Consider the following 17,945-nt stretch of genomic DNA (forward strand, 5'->3'; position numbering starts at 1 on the left):
CTCTGTCCATAAAATGTAACAATTTTGCCACAATTGCACATGGAGGGTCGCCCGGAGGCGGCGGGTGCACCATCCCCAGCACCCTGTGCGCCCTTTTCACTGTAAACAGTTTGTATATCCCTCTCAGCTTAAAGTCCTCCAGTATACGCCTTTCCAAAAACAGCTACATGCATTGGCCTTTTTCTCCTTCTGGTACCCTGATCAAGCAGATTCTACACCTCTTAGAGCGGCCTTCCGCATCTTCAGATCTCTCTTCGAGCGTCCTGGTCGCCCCCACCTGGTCCTTTACCTGATTCTTCAATAGGGTCAGAGCTTCCTCAACATCACTCATTGTTTGCTCCACTTGCGTCACCCTTTTCAGTCATCTTCCTAATGTCCACCCTTATAAGGGTCACATCCACTCCAACTTCTTGGATCTTTCCCTCCAGGGACACTTGCGATTTCCCTTTTGCCAACAGGAGGCTTTCCATGGTGACCCCCTCTGGGGTGTCCAACATCCCCTCTTGGTCGCTTGCTGCGTCTCACAGGGGCGTCCCCTGCATGGGTCCTGTCCCCACAAACTTCATCTTCTGCTGCCCTTTTACAATATCTGTGGCTTGCAACTCCCCTTGCCTCTCCTCTGCCTGCCCAGGTCCACTGAGGCTCACTGCCAGCTCCTAGAGAGCACTCCACTACCTGAGCGTGTTGCTACTCACTTGCACACACACTTCCCCAGCCTTGGCATAATGTTCTGAGGGCTACTGGGCAGCAGAGCCTAAATGCACAGGATGGCCCCCGTTCTGCTTATGTTCTGGGCAACTCACTCCACCAGCCATGGCTTAATGTCCCAAGGGCTGCAGGGCAACAGACAGGATGGGTCTCATTTTGCTTATGTCCTGGGCAACCCACGTGTGTTAGCCTGGAGCCCCACACCGGCTCCCCAGTGCCGACGCAGGTATGCCGGCCAGTTACACCATCTAATCCACTATTCTAATGCCGTCGTGCCTCTGGAGCGCACCCTTTCTTGTCCTCCATGCCTCGGATCCCCAGGTAAGGACCTTCGACTGGAAGTCGCCTCCGCTGTGTGTCTGTCTGTTTTCGCGGCACTCAGTTGCCCCTGCAGGGCTCGCGACTAGTCGTCCTGGAGGCAGTTATCTCTGCGCCGCCATTAGCACACACCCCAGTTCCATAAATATCCTCTGTTCTTCCTCCCCCTGTTACTATTGGGAGCTGCCAGGGCCTCTCTGCAATTGCCGACTGGCCAGTACACAGGCCCGCCACTATACTCCCGACAGCGGTGTGTGCAGGCCTTGATCCTCGTCGTACGTGGACCTGTCAGCAAGGGAGAACCCACATCCAGATTGCCCTCACTCGCTCCTGGCACTGATCTGAGGGTCAAAGTGGTGTGATCCGTGTTGAAAACTGATGTTTTAGCAGGATTTCGGTCAGGGGGCCACAGAGCTCCCGAGCTTCACTGCCTCATTGCTCGGCTTAGGCCAGGCCCATCATGTTACATTAATCTTTAAACTCACCTTCTGAAAGAGAATATTATAACTCAATACTTTGCCTATGTATAAGCACCTTTTAAGAAAAGTTTACAATCCTAAACTGTGTACTCATAGGTCCCACCGAGTAAATTATTCCTTCCTCCTACTGTCCCCTTCTTTGGATCCTCGCACAGTAAATTGAAGTGTCTTCTATGGGAAGGGGTAGTGAATGGCTTCTTAGGAAAGACCAGTTAGAAAGATGAGAAGGCCATAGTAACCATGATAGAAGGCCTGGTTTGGTACTTGGAGGATGCCAGAATAGAAGGACTGTTTGATTAATGGGACAACTGTGCTGGCCAAGAGAGAGGTGGGGGGAGAGGAGGGGTAGTCACAATGCCCAGCATATAGAGTCATTGGGCTTCGATACAACCTTGCCGGTAAGCTTACCAGCACCGTTGTTTCCAGACCGGCAAAGTACAACTCTGCTGTGCGGGTGCTGTCCCACCCAGAGATTTTCACGGAAGCACCGGCACCGTTATTACCGGTGCCAGTGTTTCCATCGTCCCCATTCCCATAGGGACTTTCCGGCCCCCGTGGTTGTAATACCCTAGTGTTACCGGCAAGTCAGGTGCCAGTAACTGTCTGTGGGTCCGGTGGTTACCTGCCGGTTTTACCAGCACGGTTACCGTCGGACCCGTAATGAAGCCCATTGAATATTATAGTGGTGATAGTGGGTGTGGACAGACCAGCAAGGACCGAGAGGCTTGGCTTCTAGTACAACCTTAAATAAGGTTGATATGTAGTTTAAAATGTCCTTTGCACTTGCCAACCCCTACCCTCTTCTTACCTAGTCCTCTTCAGTCCCACATCCATCGGGGAGTAGGGCAAATAACTGTTAGGAAGAAGATTTTTGATCCAAGCACATAGTTATAAAATCTCTATCTAGAGGAGCTTATCTTTGTATGCTTCCGATCCCAAAGACTTATGGCTAAGGATTACCATGCATTTTAGATATGTGTTTGAGGAAGTGGGTGTGTTAATGCACCTTCAAAAGAATATTAAAAGAAATGTTTTTTCTCCTGTAAATAAAAATGTTGCTCTATTTGTGGCAAAGGTGTGGGAAGCAGCACTGAAAAGAAACGTGTTAACTTTACTATAAATTATATGGCCTTAAGCAAAGTAGCATAGTTGTGCTGTAACTCAACTAATACGCACATGGGATACTTGGACACTGATATTTCACCTTCTTGGAGTGAATATTGTATGTTAAATTAGAAACCTACAGGACAGTACAATATGAACTAGTGGAGGTCTGTCTATTAATTGGCATCATGGTTCCAATTTCAGAAAGGAGCTCATTCCTGTGCAAGGATAAACAGATGTTTAGTTCTCAAACAAGAAAGCTAGCAAAAGTCACATTTACAATGAGAATTCCTAGAAATGAGATCCATACCTCGGGTGGCGCGTCTGCATACATTATGTGCCAATTGCGGTCTTTTGTATGTTTGCAAACCATAATCCAGCACTGCACTTTCCACTTATGTATGAACACTTGCTCAATTTCAAACCTACACACATGGATTCAGATGGGTTTCCCAGTTTATGTAAATAAACATTCGTAATGCTGAAAACATGGTGACACTGAACTTTTCTGTTCCCTCCCTCCTGGATACCAAAGCAGTGGTGGTGCATATCCAGGACATTAACTAACTTGCAGTTTCCCGCAGACTCTCCAGCAGTCAATCACTTCAGATCAAGCAAGGGCTTATTGGCGTTTGCTGAAGAGGCCCCCCCGCCTCCAAGGGGATGGAGCTTCACACATCACCAAGTCAGAGGATCAGTCCTAGCATCATTAGAAAGTCAATTGATAACCCCTATAACGGTCATTAGAACACAGACTCGATACAAGACGCATAACGCCATTAAGATGGGTTCAGTCGCCCTGCTGCTGGCACTGCCGTAACAACACAACTCTGCAGATCATAGGCCAGCAATTACAGGGAGATGCACTGTTGCAGGCACCTGTCTTTGCATATCCTAAGAAACAGGCACGCAGGTAGTAGATGAAGGGGTCAAACATCAAGCCAGGAAGAGTGATGTGTAGGGACCCCGATGTAGAGGTAGGGAAAGGACAAGATGCCAGTGATTGAGAAGGGGCGGGGGGGGACAAGTCTGATGGATGAAAAGGATTCAAAAGGTGTATAGCAAAAGATGTCGCCTTCCACTCAAGAATACACTGGGCTTTCAATACCACAATGTTTCAAACCAACTTTGAGGACATCTGAACATTTGCATCAATAACACACCAGCTCGAAGAATGAGATATGGGCATGGAAGAAGCCACTGGAGTTGAACTTGGGCAGGCAGATGGGTGTCCAGGTCCCACAAACGAGTTCCCATTGAAAAGGAAGACCTCTACTTGCTGCTTTCAAACTTTCTCTTCTCCTCGAATAATAAAAGATTTGGTCCCCTGTTAAGCTAAGTTTAAAACCAAGACTTTTCGAAGACATCATTTTTTTTATATATGGCATCTACAAATGAAACCAAATCATGTGCATCATAAAAAATTCCACAAGCTCACTTACCAGGTAAATAGCCCAGAGCTCTTGGATTTGTAAATGAAGTGTCGGAGTTCTGGGATGCCTACTTGGGAGACACTATAAAAGGGACACTCCAGTGCCTCCTGTAAAGGTGTATAGGCTCCCCGCTTTTTTAGGCGCTCCAGGAATCTCTGCTTACAGTCCGACACAGTGAAAAAGTCCTCGCGGTCAGTGGAGATGAGAAGAAGGCAAAGATCTGTCTTCTGCTCGAGGTATGAGATATGGGCATGGAAGAAGCCAGTGGAGTTGAACTTAGGCAGGCAGATGGGTGTCCAGGCCTCACCTTCTCGGAATGAAGTGGAAGAGCTAATGAGGTTAAACAGTAAATGGAGATCAATAGGATGGAGGAATTGGTCCTTTTTCCTCACCAAGGTAACCAGCTGGTTCTTGGACAATAAAATAGAAAATACTAGGTTCTTATCCTTTGCTTGCTGGAGGCTGCTGCTCACAACATCCCTGATGCTAGCGCTGAGAGGCAGGCAGCGGACTGCACCCATTAAGAAGCTGGGGTCATGGGACATTAGGTCCAATAGGTTGTCTGTGATGCGCTCAGACCCTGCCAAAAGACGTCGGAGATCATAATTCTGCTTCTGCTGGAAGATATGGTTCAGCTGTGTCCCAGTTAAAAGGCTGAGGATCTGGTAGTATATGTAGAGGAGCTCCTGTGCAATCTCTTGCTCAGACTGCCGTGTACGAGCCACCGCCACTAGCACCAAAGGACTTCTGCGAACGAAGACCACCTTGTACCCATCTGTTCCCGTGGGAAAGTAAAAAGAAACATCAGATGAGCACCTTCATATGCAAGACATTGGTGGGATTACAAATGCAAGTCAGTCAACTCATGACATAAATAAGAGGAGGAAGCGGTCAGTGAGGATAAACAGTAATGAAGTAGTTAACGCAGATAGAGATAACTGGGCTAGATAACGCAGCATTGAGATATGTAACAACATTCCTTGTTCAGTTATCAGCCACTTACATTAGTTTACAAAGGAGTAGTGATCCACAGTAATGTACATGGTAGTTTCTTAAAACACCACGAACAAAACTGGAAATTGTATGATTTGCATTGACGTGCCTATTTTGGACAAGCCCTGCATGTATGCAACTAAAACAAAAATGTTAATATTGTATATGTGGGCTAGTATGTTTCCAATTAGTTGACTTTGGCACCCACTACATTGTAAAAACCATGTAGAAATCTCTATATTCCTGCTTTTCGCTCCCTCGTGTGTCAAAATTGATAACACTAAGAACAGGTACTCCCACTACAAAGCCCTACATACAAATTCAAAGCTAATATGTAAAAAGGTTTCTGCAGTGTTCGTATATAACATTATGTTATTCCCGGTGAGGAGGCTGCTGCTTGAAGCAATGCATTTCTATGAGCTTTATGGGTTATGTATGAATGTATATATGGGGTTGCTTATGTAGGGGATACTTGGTATTCCTTCTCTATTAGTGGGTTTCTCATACTGATTATGTGTATGCACACTCCTGATGAAACGCTATGAACATACAACACATTGCCATGACAGTCAAGTCGTATAGATGAACGTGTTTTGCTTTGTGTCATGGATGGCTTTAAAAAACTCCAGAATCCAAATGATTGTTCAAGGGTTATTATGTGCAGATCATAAAAAGTCTTTATAATGATTGTGTGAAGCTACAGGTTGGCCAACCTAGTGAGTTTCCCTGCATGGTTCTCCTACTTCCCGTTGGCTCCCTCCACCCTAACCCACACTTCCCTAACGCCCAGGCAAAAATCAAAACTAGAGCTTGGTAACCCGTATTGTTTAGTCTAGCTGAACCTTTACGTGAGGGCCAAAACATGCTCTGTCTTACGCACTGTCCGAAAGGTTCTTTGTTCTAGTGTTCTCCCAGGATTATATCAGCATGGTTCAAGATTATGCCCGTTTCAGATGCTCTCCCTCTTGCTCCCATTGACTCCTCTCCATCATCTTGCAGCTCCTCCTACTTGCTTCTCTCTCCATTAGCCTCTATTCCAACTACCCTCAACTCACCTCCTATATTGTCCCCCACTCACTCTCCTATCTCGCTCACCCCTCTCCCCAACACTTACCCCCAACACACACACACACACACACACTACGTCAAATTTTCACTCAGCTAAGTACCGCTTTCCCACGTGCAGTACCTTGACCTGCACTTGCATCCACCACTGCCACCAACTCCTCGGCACTCAGCTACTATGTCCCCCATCCTCTTGATCTTTTGGTCCACCTCCTGACCAAGCCCAGACACCTTGCACTCTGGTTTGTCTTTGTGGGCACTTTATACCCATGGCTTTCTATTTCCTCCCCCTCATCGTCCACCGTCCAAATGCTCTATAACTTACCTGGCCCTAAGGGCCAATTTAATCCTGTATTTCTCCTAGAGTGTGGGCCTATCCAAGGTCATATTTCATAAAGCCCAGGTTGTGTGGCCCCCGCATTCCTGCAAGAGTGAGGGCAATACATACAGATAGAGGCAGTTTAAGAGCAAGAAGAGAACATCAACAGAAGTGGGTCTGAGCAGAGGGAGGACAGGAAACAGCCAGAAGAAAAAGGGATGAGGAACCAAGCAAGTGACTGGCTGAATAGAATAGTCAGATTTAAAGGAGGAGATATGAGGCACAAGTCCATGGAGATCCTTAAAACAATGAAATGAAGAACAGGAAATAAACATGGGCTGTGTCGAACAGTACATTTAGAATAGAAATGCACTTAGGATATTCATCAGAGAAGGGTGGCAATCAAGTTCCATTACAAATGAGATCAGGGTAAAAATTATCTTCCTATTAATGTGCAAATAAAAGCAGAGTATGTATGATCAGTAGAGATTATATTACTGAAACAGTTACCGTGTGTCCCCTCTTGATATTTTATATAACTACAAGTTGAAGGGAGCCACTCAGAGAACTACTGGGTCACGAGCCTGCATGCCCTGCTATGCCAACAGTAAGACCTGAATGATTCAGAAGGAGAAATCTGTCAGAGCTTCTCATGAAGCCGGGGCTGTGTTTACCATTCACAGGAAACCACAATCATCAGCCGAAAGCACAAAGATTTGATTTACATTTTATTCACCAGTATCGCCTGAAAGATTATGGGAATCAAAACTGCAGTCCTACTAGTTTCAAATTGGTGACCAGACCTATTGTAACATCAGGAGGCAGAGCTGTGGATTGTCCGCTCTCCAACTGACCCCACATGGGGAATTTTAAGTCCACATAGCTGTAAATCAATTCATGGACACTTGAACAGCATACACACCTGCACACAATCATACAACCCAGCAGCCCTATTTAAGCAGATGCTTAATGGTTAAGTGCAGGTGTTCAGTGTTGGAGTATGTAGAAGACAGTGTGGTAGGCAGTGCAAGAGAGTAGAGTGTGATTGGGCAACAATGAGGTAGAAAGGAGAGAAAGAAGTAGATAGGATGGTGTGGGAGAGAAGGGGAGTGTGATGGAGCAGCAAGGAGGTTGAGAAGAGAGAAAAGGAGAAGGGGTTGTACATGGCAAAAGAATAACATGGTGGAGCAGGGAGGAGGCAAAGGAGGATGAGAGGAGGAAAGAATAGTAAAACAGGGCAAGGTGAAAAAGGACGAGAAATGTGGGATATTTTGACCCTTTCCAATGTGCCTCACTACATCACTTTACTGCCATGGTGAGGGAAACAGCCCAAAATGACTGCGCTGACTCCTGTGCGCGCCAAAATCTTGAAACTGCGTTTTGTAATAACCAAAAAATGGCTGCACCGCCCTGCCAACCCTATTTCAGGTGGGGTAAAACCAGAGTAATCACTGCAGGAATGTGCCAGTGTGCTCTGCAACATTCAACATGGACCAAAGGAAAGAAGCAGCAGTACTTTGCTGTAAACCCAAAATGCCTCTTTAAAATGTCAGCTTTTCAACCATAAAAAGTGCTATTTTGGTGCTAGATCCATTCATTTCTACTGAACCATTGAGATTAAAAGGGCCCTGCAATGCCCAGGATCATCCAGTGTGGTTCAGAGGAACCGGGCCTCATTGAATGACAGCTCCTGGCAACAGTATCTTTGTAAAAGCAAACCAGGGACTTGGTTTTCATTTTTCCACGGGAAGGCAAACGGAGCTAAAACTTTGCAACAAGTATAGAATCAGCTGTGCAGAGAGAAACTCTAAACAAAGGCATGATACATGTATCCAGGCTGCAAACAACTCCAGCACTCAAGGGAAGAACTAATGCGGACTAAAATGTGTATTTGCTGCCGATGAAAATCGGATTTAAAGAAATAAGTTTAATGTGCTTTTTCAGGAATGAAGAGCAAAATCCCCTGTTGTAAAGTATATTTTTGTGTAAAGGCTTAATTCTTAAAGAATGTCAAAGGATTGCTAATGTTAAAAATCCACCTATAAGCTGATTTAATTTTATAACTTTAAATGAAAGATTTAAAAGATGAAACTTAGAGCTAAACCCAGTGTAAGTTAATCAACTATATAAAAAAAACAACCCTGCTCTGACAGTTCTTAGCCTGAGAAAGGTTGACACGTCCACTGCTGGCAGGAAAGGCTAATTGCTGCTGGGAGGCCTTGATTACCCATGACAAAGGGACTTCATTAGACATTTGTCTTTGCCTCAGGCGAAGACAATAGCAGGCTTGGACACTCACCCTGCCAGGGGAGGGGCAGGAAGCTCCACTCTCCAGGGAGGGGGCACCTCATTCAACTTCAAAGGATTTGCCATTTGCTCACAAAAAAAAAAAAAACTGACATGTGACTTTTGGGTTTAAAATGCTAATTTTGCCACTGAACTTCAAGACATTTAACTTGGCAGCAAGAATAAGAAAAAGGATGAAAAGTACATACACCTAAATTTGAATTTCTGCTATTCATTTGAAAACTTGGTAGAATGTCTTACTGCGTAAGGAACAGAAGTTATAAAGAATGACCAATTGCGCAGAAACTATTAATGTTGCAAATATAATATTGTGTACTCATATTCTAGGGGTAATCGCGCATATATGTATAGAATTGGGAAATGTTAGGCCAAACCTTTTATGGTAAAAATTGCCAAAATTCAACAGAAAGACTAAACCAGGTCCCACCGACTTGGGAGTTGGATTGGGATGTGACCCATGAAATATGTAATTTATGTATCTGATTTTCTTAGAGAGCATAAATACATAAATATTTATTTGTGGGAAAGTTAGATTTTGGTCCCAATAACTATGGGAGGTTTCCAGATCATCTCATAAAACATGACAACCATTTCTGTCATCCAACCAGTAAAGAGCAAGACAGAAACTGTGCTCTTGACCAATCATAGCATTGTGGGTGTGGATAGTAAGTCTGCCCCTGCCATAATCTTGATGATGTCATTTAGCATGTTAAATAAGGGAACCTCACAACACACAGAAACACACTGATTCTGATTTCCGCGTGGCGCCCTGTTCCTGAATTCTCCATCTTAGTTCCTGATTCCAGATTTCTTTGCAAAGCCAAGGCCTCTGCATTGCTGAACTCCTTTCCAGCTAGGCCCAAATTCTGAAGCAATCCCAAAACTTAAGGGAAGCATTTTTGATCCAGTCTGGCTTGCTACAACTAAATACTTGCCTACGCCAAACTCACCATCCCACTGATCTCCGGTCTCCAGTAACCAGTGCAGTCCAGTCCAAGGTGCCAGTCCAGGTGACCAGAACTCACCAGCTGACCCAATTCCGCCAGATGTGCCCTGCTGTCCTTTAGTCCCAATGCGTGTGATGACCAGAGACCCTGACAGTCCAAAATCTTAAATTAAAGTGGACTGTAAGTATTAATAGGAATCATAGTAAACCATAGCATATTTTGCCTTGCCCTATCCCAATCTCTCAACCATCCTATCTTTACCTAAAGAACCTATGATATTGTCCGAATCATTCTTGCAACCCTGTTTGTAATTCCTAGCATTAGCGCCAATGTTCTCTTCATTGTTTTACTAGACCATAAGCCATTAGTGATTTTGATTAAATGAAGTAATTCCCATAAAGAAAACGGGGTATCCGCCACATGAAGGGTTACAAGCGGCCATGTAACTGCGGAGATTCACGGGTGGTATTCTCTTTTTCTAAGCCATTAAATCTAGTTTAAGTAAAATTAACCTGTCATTTTCAAACCGATTTTCGGTTTTTCTCTGCTCTATTTTTCTAAAAACATCTCTCATTCAACCTTGCATTACTTCCTCAATTTAATAGCTAGAGACTTCATTTCAACTCTGACAACCATAAGACATGTAGCTACATCCCAACACAGAAACCCTGTTTTTCTTAAAAACCCGTTTAGTGAATTTTAGGCGGGAATTCGCATTTCTGCAAAAGTGTACATGTGTGATTGTTTTCCATCATTTCCAAACTTCCATTAAGATTCAAAGTGTTTACTGTTGCTCATACTATAGCTTATATTTGTTAGGATCTTTCCAGTGTTGCTCCCATAGGAATGTATATTGATTTAAGGATTTATGCACACTTTTCATTGTTTTGCTCAGCTCAGCAATTTTCGGATGTCATTTTGAAAGTGTAAGATTTCCAAATCGTTTTTCTCTCTTGTTTGGGGAGGGAAGATTGTATCTAAATTCTGTGACTTGTTTTTTATTCCTGAATACCTGCTGCCCCCTTATATCTGTGTAGAATTGCTCATTTGTGAGTTGAGAAATTTGCAGGGGGAAATCTTAACTCAAGTGCTATCTTTCCAACAAGCCCAAACTGTTCTTTTCTCTGTGTTTTATACTTTGTGTTGCTAAAAGTAAATTCAACTGCATTACCTACTTTCTTATTTGTATTGTCACCACATTGGTGATTGCTGCCCCATATATTAAAACGTGTGATTTGAATTTTAAATAAATAAGTATTACCTTTACCAACCAGCCTGACACCTGGGGGTATTTTGAGAAGGGGTGTGATACGAGTGGTAGATCACTCAGAATATTGAAAATATAGACACTAAAATAAGTATTCAATTTGCGCACTGAATACTAGGCTGAGACCAGGGTGTATTGCCTGATTGAAATCCTTAACAGAAAGAACAGAGGAGGGGTAAAGGGTGAACAGGAGGGAAAGACAATGATGGAGAAGGGGGAAAGAGGAACAAAGAAAACAGGATGATAGGACATAAATGGCAGTAGGAAAGTGGGCAGACATTAGCAGAGATACCGGAGAGAAGGAGAAATTAGGTGGGGGGGGGCATCTGGGGGTGGAGACTGTAGAAATGTGGAAAGGGGTGGGAACTGGGGGAACACATCTACTCCCCAGAATGTCACTCCAAATAACGTGTATCCACTGGTGGGGAGGCTTACGCTAACAGAATGCACTTAGAAGCCAACAGGCCAAATGATAAATTACACCATTAGAGGTAGGCCTGATAAACTCTTAGGGTGGCACCATTCGTGCATTTAGCACAGTGAATGGTCCGATCAAAAGGCTTAAGGATATCAGGAGTGAGTGCCCAGTGGAAGCTTACATGATGACCACTGCCAAACTTTGAGGGCTGAAGCAACAGCCAAGACACACTCTATGAAAGCCAATAAAGAAGTGTGGGGCACTATAGTTCCCAGTAACTGAGTCAATGTTTTTCTAACCAGAAGGCGGGTCTGAACGGAGGACGGAAAACCATGCTCCACTCCGTCATTCATCTACGCAGAAAACCATTCAAGTGTAACTAAACTGCATGCACCTTAACAGCTTCGCACCTTACCTGGCCCCAACTGCCAAATCACTTGAGTTCATTATATACCACATGCTCTCCTTTTGACAACAAATCAACAAAAAGGAACAACCCAACTAGTACTAGATAACGCTCCTACAGAAGATAAAAACCCTGCCTTCCACCCGAGGACTTCAAAACCGCAGTAAAGGTCCTGCTAATCTTCCACATTAATGTAGGGAATGCCCTCCTCAATGCATTCCGGCAATGCACCTAGTCTCACCTATTACGGAAAGTGAATCTGTTGTCTGTGTCTTGCTTCATGATGCCTTCACAGAGCCCCTAGGACTCCAGAAGAAGAATTGGTTCCAGTGAGGAGAGCTCCTTGAGCCCAAAAGAAAGAAATCCAGGTTAGACGTAGAGAGACAGAGAGAGAAGGGGGGAGAGAGAGAGGACGGAGCCAGAGAGAGGCAGTGAGAGCGAGAGAGAAAGAGAGACAATTTGACCCCAGAAGAGAAGACGTGTAGTAGAAGAAGAGAGCCCTGTGAACCCAGAAGCGGGGTGTGCTTCAGTGAAAAGAGTGAGGAAGGCACTATATGCCTAGGTGCAGACTGTATCCTTAGGGCACTATATCCCTGGGTGCAGATTAGTGAACAGGCTAACATATCCCTGGGTGAGGGATATGGTAAACACTTTTTATGCACTAAGAAAATTGCTTAATTGTTACTTTGAATTGATTGATTGTGAAAAGTTCTTAATACATAGGAATATTGGTACATGCCACGAATAGTAGGCGGTCGATTGACCCCGTTAGACTGCAAAGGGGTTACCTGTTGGTGACAACAGGGTAGATTGGTATATGAGTAAGCAGGGCACTATATCCCAGGGTGCAGATTAGTGAGCAATTCACCACATACCTGGGCAGCATAATCCTGAGTAAAAGAACAGAGGCATGAGCCCCTGGGCCCTAGAAGAGGGAACTCAGTAAGAAAGGGACACTTGGCTTAGGGAAGGAGAGAGAGAGAGAGAGAGCGAGAAAGAGAGAGAGAGCGAGAGCGAGAGCGAGAGATCTCTCTCTCTCATATATATATATATATATCTATCTCTTGTGGTCCCCAGAAGAAGTGATAAACACTGAATGTTAGAGCGACAAAAACAGGAAACCTTCCTGTCTGGAATATTCTGAATGCCTTTTTGGTCAATGTCCTTCATTTATAATCCTCAGTTTAAGAACTACAACTCCAGAGAAACGTTATGTTGCAGCCATCCTGGACCATAAATAGTCATATGTTTTACTATTGTTTGATAAAAGCCTTTACACTTATTCTGCTGTCAGTAGTTGTGTACTCCCTCGGCCATGTGACACTTGTCAGACAGAAATAATGCACCTGAAACCATTTTGGTTTGTGCTCTGTAATAAGGGAAACGAGAAAGTGAAAAGAAAGAAAAGAAAAAGGTAAATAACTTTTCATGTTTAAATTGCAGTAAGGTACACCACTTTCACATGAGAAGCTTTACAGAGTGCATGTCGTAATACTCATGGACTTCGCTGTCTGGCACTGGTTGCTTATAAACACAGTGATATATCACATTAACCGAATACACGCCATCATAGCTACAGCCTTATCTGCCTAATAACAAAGCCCACAAATGAAATGCCCATGGTAGAATGAAGAACACTTTACTAATTGAAATGTAAGACCTTCACTTTGCACTGCCTCACTAATAACATAGAATGTTCCAGCAAGCTCCTATATTTACCACAATTACGATCTAAATCTATAACAGAGTGTTGAAATGTGAGCGAGAGGCGACTCCCCTGAATTTCCTGGTGAAATTGTCCTGTCTGGACCCGACTTTTGACAGATTGAAAGAGTTTTGTTTAATCTTATTTTGATTCTTTGTTTTCAAAAATATACGTGCAACAGGCAATTCGAAAGTGTTATGTGACCGCCACGACTACCCTGCCGTCCTCACCAGGCGTTATAACCGGGGATAGGTTCTGGGTGCCAACAAGTGACTCGTATGAGTGCATTTATCAGCGTTTTGTTGGTCTTCCCTCAGAACCTAGTATATATGTGCTGCGATAGATCAGAGACCACAAGCCACAGTTTCAGTTCAGCTGTATAACAGGCCATGCCTAGGTAAATGTGACTTTGGTGGATTTATATGAGTCTTCTTTCCATTGCGAGTTGTCTCAGATCCTATGTCCTCCGTAAGATGACATTTGTAACTTTGACCTCATTTGTTTATTTATTTTATTCTCTGGTTTTCTTTCTTTCTTTCTATAAACCGCTTCCCTTTCTATTTTTCCCGATTTTCACCTTTTGGATTAGGCTTTTTCCGTGTTCTGTCTTTCCTCACCATGTGTTTTCAGCTCCTGTGTGCTTCCCCTTTATCCTTGTCTCAGCACTATGGCAAGTGGCATGGTGAAAGAGCAACACTAACGAGCCGATGTCGGATCAGAACCCTGGTCTTGCCACAGTGTGGAGAGGCATTGTGTAGAGTGGTATGGACCCATGTGTAATTCTTTCCTCTTCTTACACTGGTAAGAATGGGAATTGGTCTGTCTAAGCAAGTGCCACTCCTCCTAAAGGGAGTCCAGCTTCTTATATGTACATACATTACTTGCTTAAAACTAGTACATTTCTGCAACAATGGTGATATTTTACAAAGGATAATGCCACAAAGCAATTCCCTAAAGGGAGAGACCTACATTTGATTTGAATACAATTATACGATTACAAGGCACATTGGAGTCGCATGGAGCCAAGGCCCACCAAAAGCAATGCAATACTTTTTTTGACTGGTCCACTGAAACCACTAAACGACAGAATCAGACAAGAGCACTAAAAAGATGCACATGGCATGTTACAAGGCCACCTAAAGGAATGAAAAGACTACCGAGTGCCACAGATGGTATGAATACTCGTGAGGCTCAGCATCAGTACAAGGGCTGTCGCCCTGGTCTTCCTGGGGACCCTTCCCTAGCACAGGCGTCCATGTCTTCATGTTAGAGCTATTGATCGGTGACCTCTAATGTATGTCTTTATCTGGACTCCATAAGACGCTGGCTAACTGACTCCCCAGGGAATTTCCATCTGTCCCTACTCTAGCCAATCGCTAGTGCTCTACGGGATACAGGGGTATGCAGCAGAGGAAGCGCTTTTTTCATTTGCGCTCATTTTAGAAATGTGCAGGTCAGCTTATTCTCAAAGGTGACTTGTGCGTTTCAAGGGTGGCTGAACAGTAGCACAAGTATCCAGCACCTACGCGAGTGCTTGGAGCTTATTTCAGAGGCACAGCACCCCCCCGCCCTGACACTGTGAAAGGCAGTACAAAATAAAAATGCATTTCTATCCTTGTTTAAAGGCGAATGGGAGAGCAGTTGTTAGTACCACTGCTCTCCCACTTCAAAGAAAAAGCGTGATAGGTTCGGAAATGAATCTATTGCATTGGGCCTTCCCCAGCAACTAGTTCAAACAGGTTCAACTGAACAGATTTCAAATTTGCGTATTCCAAAGCGCATCCCATCTGTGGATTCGGGATGCGCATTGAAATGCACAAAAATGCCCTCCAACTAGCGCAAATGATCAAAGGGAGTGAAAAAAAGCATCTCGATGTCAGCATCTAATATGCAAACATTCAGAGGCCATTTATGGACTTGGGTGCACTTTTTTAGGCACAAAGGATGAGATAGGTTAGTGCATTTTCTCACTGGCGCCAAAAAAAAAATAATTTGTGAACCAGGCCCATTGTGTGTTCTATAGTGAATGCAGAAAGCTGTACAGGATGAATTGGTCAGAACAGAATGTAGTTGTGAACAACATTCAGGCAGCAGTTTTAGAACTTGAGCAGAGCACCATAAAACATCCCGACACCTTTTGTAAATAATGGGCACCGAATTACACAAGCCCCTTTTGCCAGCCCATAAGGACATCTCTGGACATGATCATTGGCCTTGTCACAAGAACCAATTTGACAATTTCGAAAACCAAAAAAGGTTATAGCCGGCTCTATCCATCATGCAAGGCGAACCTCGCCAACAAAATCTTCTGAAGATATTCCAAACCTTGTTGAATCCACCATCTGACAGACCACTAGCACAGGCATCAGCACCCTCTCTTCAGCCTGATGAACAGACTGAGCTAAACAGCCCAAATTCTACCATTCGTGACCCTCCCAAAATACATATAGTCAATCCACTCACATACAATCACCAGTGAGCCCCTGAACCCAGCCACAGACAGCCCCCACTCTGGAATTTCACAGAATGAAGCACTGAAATATATTTGATACCCAGACTCAGAATGGACAACGCCAGCTTTTGATGGGTGCCTCCAACCCCTCTCCTTAAGCTAGCTCCCAAGCAGTCCCGCTGCGACAACTGTCCAGCTTTGGCAACACGCTAGTGACTGGCCATGTTCCATGGAGATCTGTTTAACCCTGCTCAGCAATTCCAGGAGAAAGCAGACAGTCCCGTTAGGTTCCAAGTAGCATTTCTGGTAATAACAGACTGTTACAATCCGATTTGCGTTGACCTACAACCCAACTACTCTGAGCTGCTCTACTCCAAGAAGCATGTACATTTGCGTAACAAAAATGCAATGGGCCTCAATAGGAACCTGCTCAGAAAATAGAAAGCTGTCACGTTGACATCGCCATGGGTACGGGAGGCGGGTGTTGGAAAGGGGAACTGATATGGGGAAGGGAAGTGACAGGGAGGGGGCGGGGGAAGGGGCAGAGTAATGTTGGAATTGAATAAAGTAAGACATATTGTTGAAGACCTACGTCCGTGTTATTTCCTGCTGCGTCACACGCACTCTCTGGCCTACCCACGCCACAACACTGACGACGAGGAAGGCAGCCTGGAGTGCGCGGCTGCACCGCAGGAAGGAGAGCAAGTGGTCGCTTGGAGGCGTCGCACACATGGTGAGGAGCGGGTGCGCCCGAGGCCGCGAGAACGAAGGGGGGGGCGTCCCACAACGCTGCAGAGAGCAGCATCCACACCCAGGCCGCAGCAGCGATCACGACGTGGCGGGAGCTGTGGAGCGTGAGAAGGAGGCAGCAGGGAGGCTGAAACATCACCCGGGCCGCAGCGGTGATTCAGAACAGAGGCACGTGCCATCCTACGGAGCTCCAGATCACAGCAAGTGCTGTGGAAGCCCCGCCCACCCAACCAGAGACACGGCTCATGGTGCTTGTGCCTTTTAAAGGCGGCCATCAGACCCCAGCGAGTGCAGGCTCGACTAAGGCCCAAGAAAGGTGGCATAATGAGGCAGGGGGCCTCACCCCAGGGACTACTATAACTGATGGTGCTCGTCCCTAAAGAAGGCTGCCATCTAAACTGGGGGAGCATCGGCAGGAAGCAGTTTTGATTCAGGAAGTACCCAATGCAAAGATCCATCCCCAGAACAGGAGAAATGTCGGGGCAGGAGAAAAATCAAGGGGCACACGCCCAGGACAACGGGCCCCCGGCTCCAGGTCCACAGGCACCAGATCAAGCACCATACCGTTTACCAGACACACTGGCCGCACAAATGCCCAGCGTTTTTGACGTCACCGACACCAGCAACATGGGTCCCAGATGGACCAAGTTGATAAGAGACTTCGACCTATACATGGGGGCCACTGGGCCAATCGCAGATGCACAGCAAATATGCCTGTAGAAGCTCGCAGTAGGGTCCGCCATGCGCGTCATCATTGACGAAATGCCCCCTGACTCCATAGACTCCATCCAAGACCTCAAGGATGCGCTGGCAGCCTATTTCGCTCTACACACCAACATGGATTATGAGAGACACCTGTTTCACAGTACCAAACAAATCAAAGGTGAGACGATGGATGCTTACGTAATGCACCTACGCACTAAGAGGAAACACTGTGACTTTCCTAACTACTCCAAGACCGAGGCACTGAGGTCTCAGATCATATCAGGGTGCGAATCACAGGCCTTCCGGAGAAAGCAGTTACAAAAATCCTGCACGCTGGAGGAGATACTGGCACTCGCCAGGGTCAAGAGGGCCATAGAGTCAGGTGGAGAGCTTCGGAAGGGCCAACCCGGGAGAGAACCTTCACAGGCTCCAGTTAGAGAGGAAGGCGGAATAACTTTTGTGCTGCAAGTGCGGGTTTGAATATCCCCATGATGGTACATGCCCAGCCATTGGACAACGTTGCGCCTCCTGTGGCGAGGACGGTCACTTCAAGGCGGTCTGCAGACTGT

General features: G+C 45.3%; 1 protein-coding gene across 2 annotated transcripts in view; it reads right to left on the minus strand.

Moving 5' to 3' along the window:
• Positions 1-17,945, minus strand: part of MON1A (MON1 homolog A, secretory trafficking associated) — a 322,574-nt gene that overhangs the window by 104,099 nt on the left and 200,530 nt on the right. For both annotated transcript variants that reach the window (XM_069644145.1, XM_069644146.1), the window contains exon 4: positions 4,052-4,817. In XM_069644145.1, coding sequence (XP_069500246.1) covers positions 4,052-4,817 — 766 coding nt within the window. The remainder of the gene's footprint in view (positions 1-4,051; positions 4,818-17,945) is intronic.

This window comes from Ambystoma mexicanum, chromosome 2p (assembly GCF_040938575.1).
Source record: "Ambystoma mexicanum isolate Mex_15411 chromosome 2p, UKY_AmexF1_1, whole genome shotgun sequence".
Taxonomy (NCBI): domain Eukaryota; kingdom Metazoa; phylum Chordata; class Amphibia; order Caudata; family Ambystomatidae; genus Ambystoma; species Ambystoma mexicanum.